At 31.9% G+C, this 2,700-nt stretch overlaps 1 protein-coding gene across 1 annotated transcript; it reads left to right on the forward strand.

Annotated features, from left to right (window-relative positions):
- The first annotated feature begins 214 nt into the window (after positions 1–214).
- LOC145052931 (CASP-like protein 1) lies at positions 215–1,410 on the forward strand. Its single transcript, XM_079000859.1, has 3 exons — positions 215–570; positions 654–783; positions 924–1,410. Exons 1-3 carry the CDS (start codon positions 287–289, stop codon positions 1,149–1,151), a joined length of 642 nt encoding a protein of 213 aa, XP_078856985.1. The 5' UTR covers positions 215–286; the 3' UTR covers positions 1,152–1,410.
- The last annotated feature ends 1,290 nt before the right edge of the window (positions 1,411–2,700 follow it).

A 2,700-nucleotide genomic window follows, 5' to 3' on the forward strand; every position in this document is an offset into this window, starting at 1 on the left:
TTTTCGACAAAGTCAAATTGACCACAAATTGTACTTCTCAACGAAAGCAAGCCATCTACAAATATGTTTATCCCTTGTTGACCATTTCCCAAATGATTGTGTGAACATATTGACATATAAAATTTATCTATTCACATGTGAAACATCCAACCGTTATCATTGCTATCATGCAATCAGTTGACCCTACTGCTATATAAACGTAGAATCTGTTGCCATATACCCAACTACACTTACCAAGAAATAATTAACAAACTATCCTTTGCTGTAACGTGTATCCTTAAAAACGATGGCATCCAATGACTCCGCTATTCCTCCACATGCCCATGCCGCCGTTAGTATGGAGGTACCACTAAAGACGTCAGCGCCACCACCGGAGTACAGTGCTACAAGAGGCGCAGGTGGATCTAAGAAGCATGCAGTGGTTGATGTGTTCTTCAGGGTCGTGCTTTTTGCAACTTCCGTGGCTGCTATCGTTCTTCTGGTCATTTCTAATCAAACTGAGCTTATTCCGATTGCACCCGGGATAGCAATATCCAGGACTGGAAAATTCAGTCACTCCCCAGCTCACATGTAAGTAATCAAGATCAACTTGGCACAAAATGCATCTTTATTGTGGGACGTGATATTTACACTCTTTTAATTTTGTGATGTAGAAACCTTTTGGCAACGCTCTCCACGGCTGCTTTATACAGCATCATCACTGGTTTAATATCAGTTTTCGCACTCAGGAAGCCAGGAGGAACCTCAACAAAGCTAAAATTTCATTTTGTGATAGTCGATTCAGTAAGCTCCTGAACCACACTAATTTCTTTAGAACGAATTAATCCATGTTTCATCCGTATATATATAAGCAAAACAAAATAACATAATTTTATCTATTAAAATGATACTAACATATATAATTATCATCGGGTATGGTGCAGCTGCTATTAGGTATCATGGCTGCAGCAACAGGAGCATCAGGAGGTGTATCATACGTAGGACTCAAAGGAAACTCTCATAGCAGATGGAACGAGATCTGTGACACGTACGATACTTACTGCATCCGTGTTGGAGCCTCTATTGCTTTGTCGCTCGTATCCTCCGTAACACTTCTACTGTTGGTTTGGATCAACACTTATGCACTTTCCAAGAAGATCGCCAGGCTATAGTTTGTTTGATATCTGAAATATTTCGGAAGTACGAGTTTCATTTTATTTATCTTTTGTAGTGTAAAATTTCTATGTACATGTTTTACTTCGTGCCAGTTTTTTTGTTTGTGATATTTGTGATTGATACAGATTGCATTAAAGTTATATATAGTTGATTTTGTTATATTTTAAAGCATTAGTGGTCCTACATACATATGTTGAAAGAGGAAGATAAATCTTTACAGCATTCCAACTTTCGTCGTTCCACGACTTTATAGCATTTGATCTTTTTGACATTAGAATAATTCAAGGATTTTCAAATTTTTGTAAGTTATGACGTGAACGCAAGCCTTTAGTTTTAAATATGCTTACATGAAACAAAAAAATGTGTCGATATAACTACTAGGGTGTACTTTTTAGACTTTAATATATATTTTCATGTTATTATTCTACTTTTCGTATCATTTTTATCATTCCCTTTTTACAACGCATTCAATATTACAAACGTTGGAACATCTATTTTAAATTTAAAAAGAATATATTTTTTGCCCATTGAACTTTGAAATATATAGTCATTGAATTTCATATAATTATGCTCTAAAAAGTAACACTATTTCAATTAAACTCTGTTTTTTTAATTAAAAGAGGTTTATTACAGTATTTGAGGACAATTGTTTAAATATTAAAATAGATTCTTCAAAATGAATAAAAAAAATAATATATCTTAAACAACAGATAAATGAAAACGTTACTATCTAAAAGTTAAAAATAATACTTTTCCCACTTGATCATAAAATAATATGTAAAGTTCAAATATTATAAGACTAAGAAGTTCTGATATATATATTTGAATGTTAAGAAAAGAAGGTCGAGACTTTGTTGTATTGGCCCGAAATCGGCTAAAGAGCGGTTTTGCTTCTTGTGGTTTTCAAGTATGTCTATATATCGGTTTTGATTTGTAGGATTTAAAGTAGGAATTAAAGTAGAAAAACGGTGTCGAGCACAGTTTTTTTTATTGTGGCTAAATGTCATCATTTCTCACCTGTGAGTGATATCTAGATTTATTCTGACACTATTATTAACTGAGACGTACATATATGATAACGGAAAGGGTAATTCTATATACACGAACAAAAGTCTAAATGCACGATGATTTGATTGATTTATGTTTATTTAGTCAAATTTTATTTTTAAATTTAAACAAACTGTTTGCATAATACGAATTTTCATTTGTCACCCTTCTATTTAACTATGTATTTCAAAATTCACCTTTTACTTGTTTAAAATATATTCTACGTATCCATTATTTAAATATCATTAATATAATATTGCAGGGGGAAATGACTTTTTTTCTACGCATATTTTTTTTGTATGCAATTAACAATGAAGCTCTTATTGGGGATTTCTAAATGTATTTTGCAAGAATGAAATGATTGATTATATTTAATGTAGTCAAATTTATCCAAAATTTCAATAAAATATATTTTTATTTAGGAGTAATTACTAATCTAGCCAAATTAAGGAAGTGATTATCAATTTTTAGCCAAAAATTAATAAATGTACGAATATA

The sequence above is a fragment of the Lactuca serriola genome, chromosome 5 (genome assembly GCF_051521515.1).
Source record: "Lactuca serriola cultivar US96UC23 chromosome 5, Lser_US96UC23_V15, whole genome shotgun sequence".
Lineage (NCBI taxonomy): Eukaryota > Viridiplantae > Streptophyta > Magnoliopsida > Asterales > Asteraceae > Lactuca > Lactuca serriola.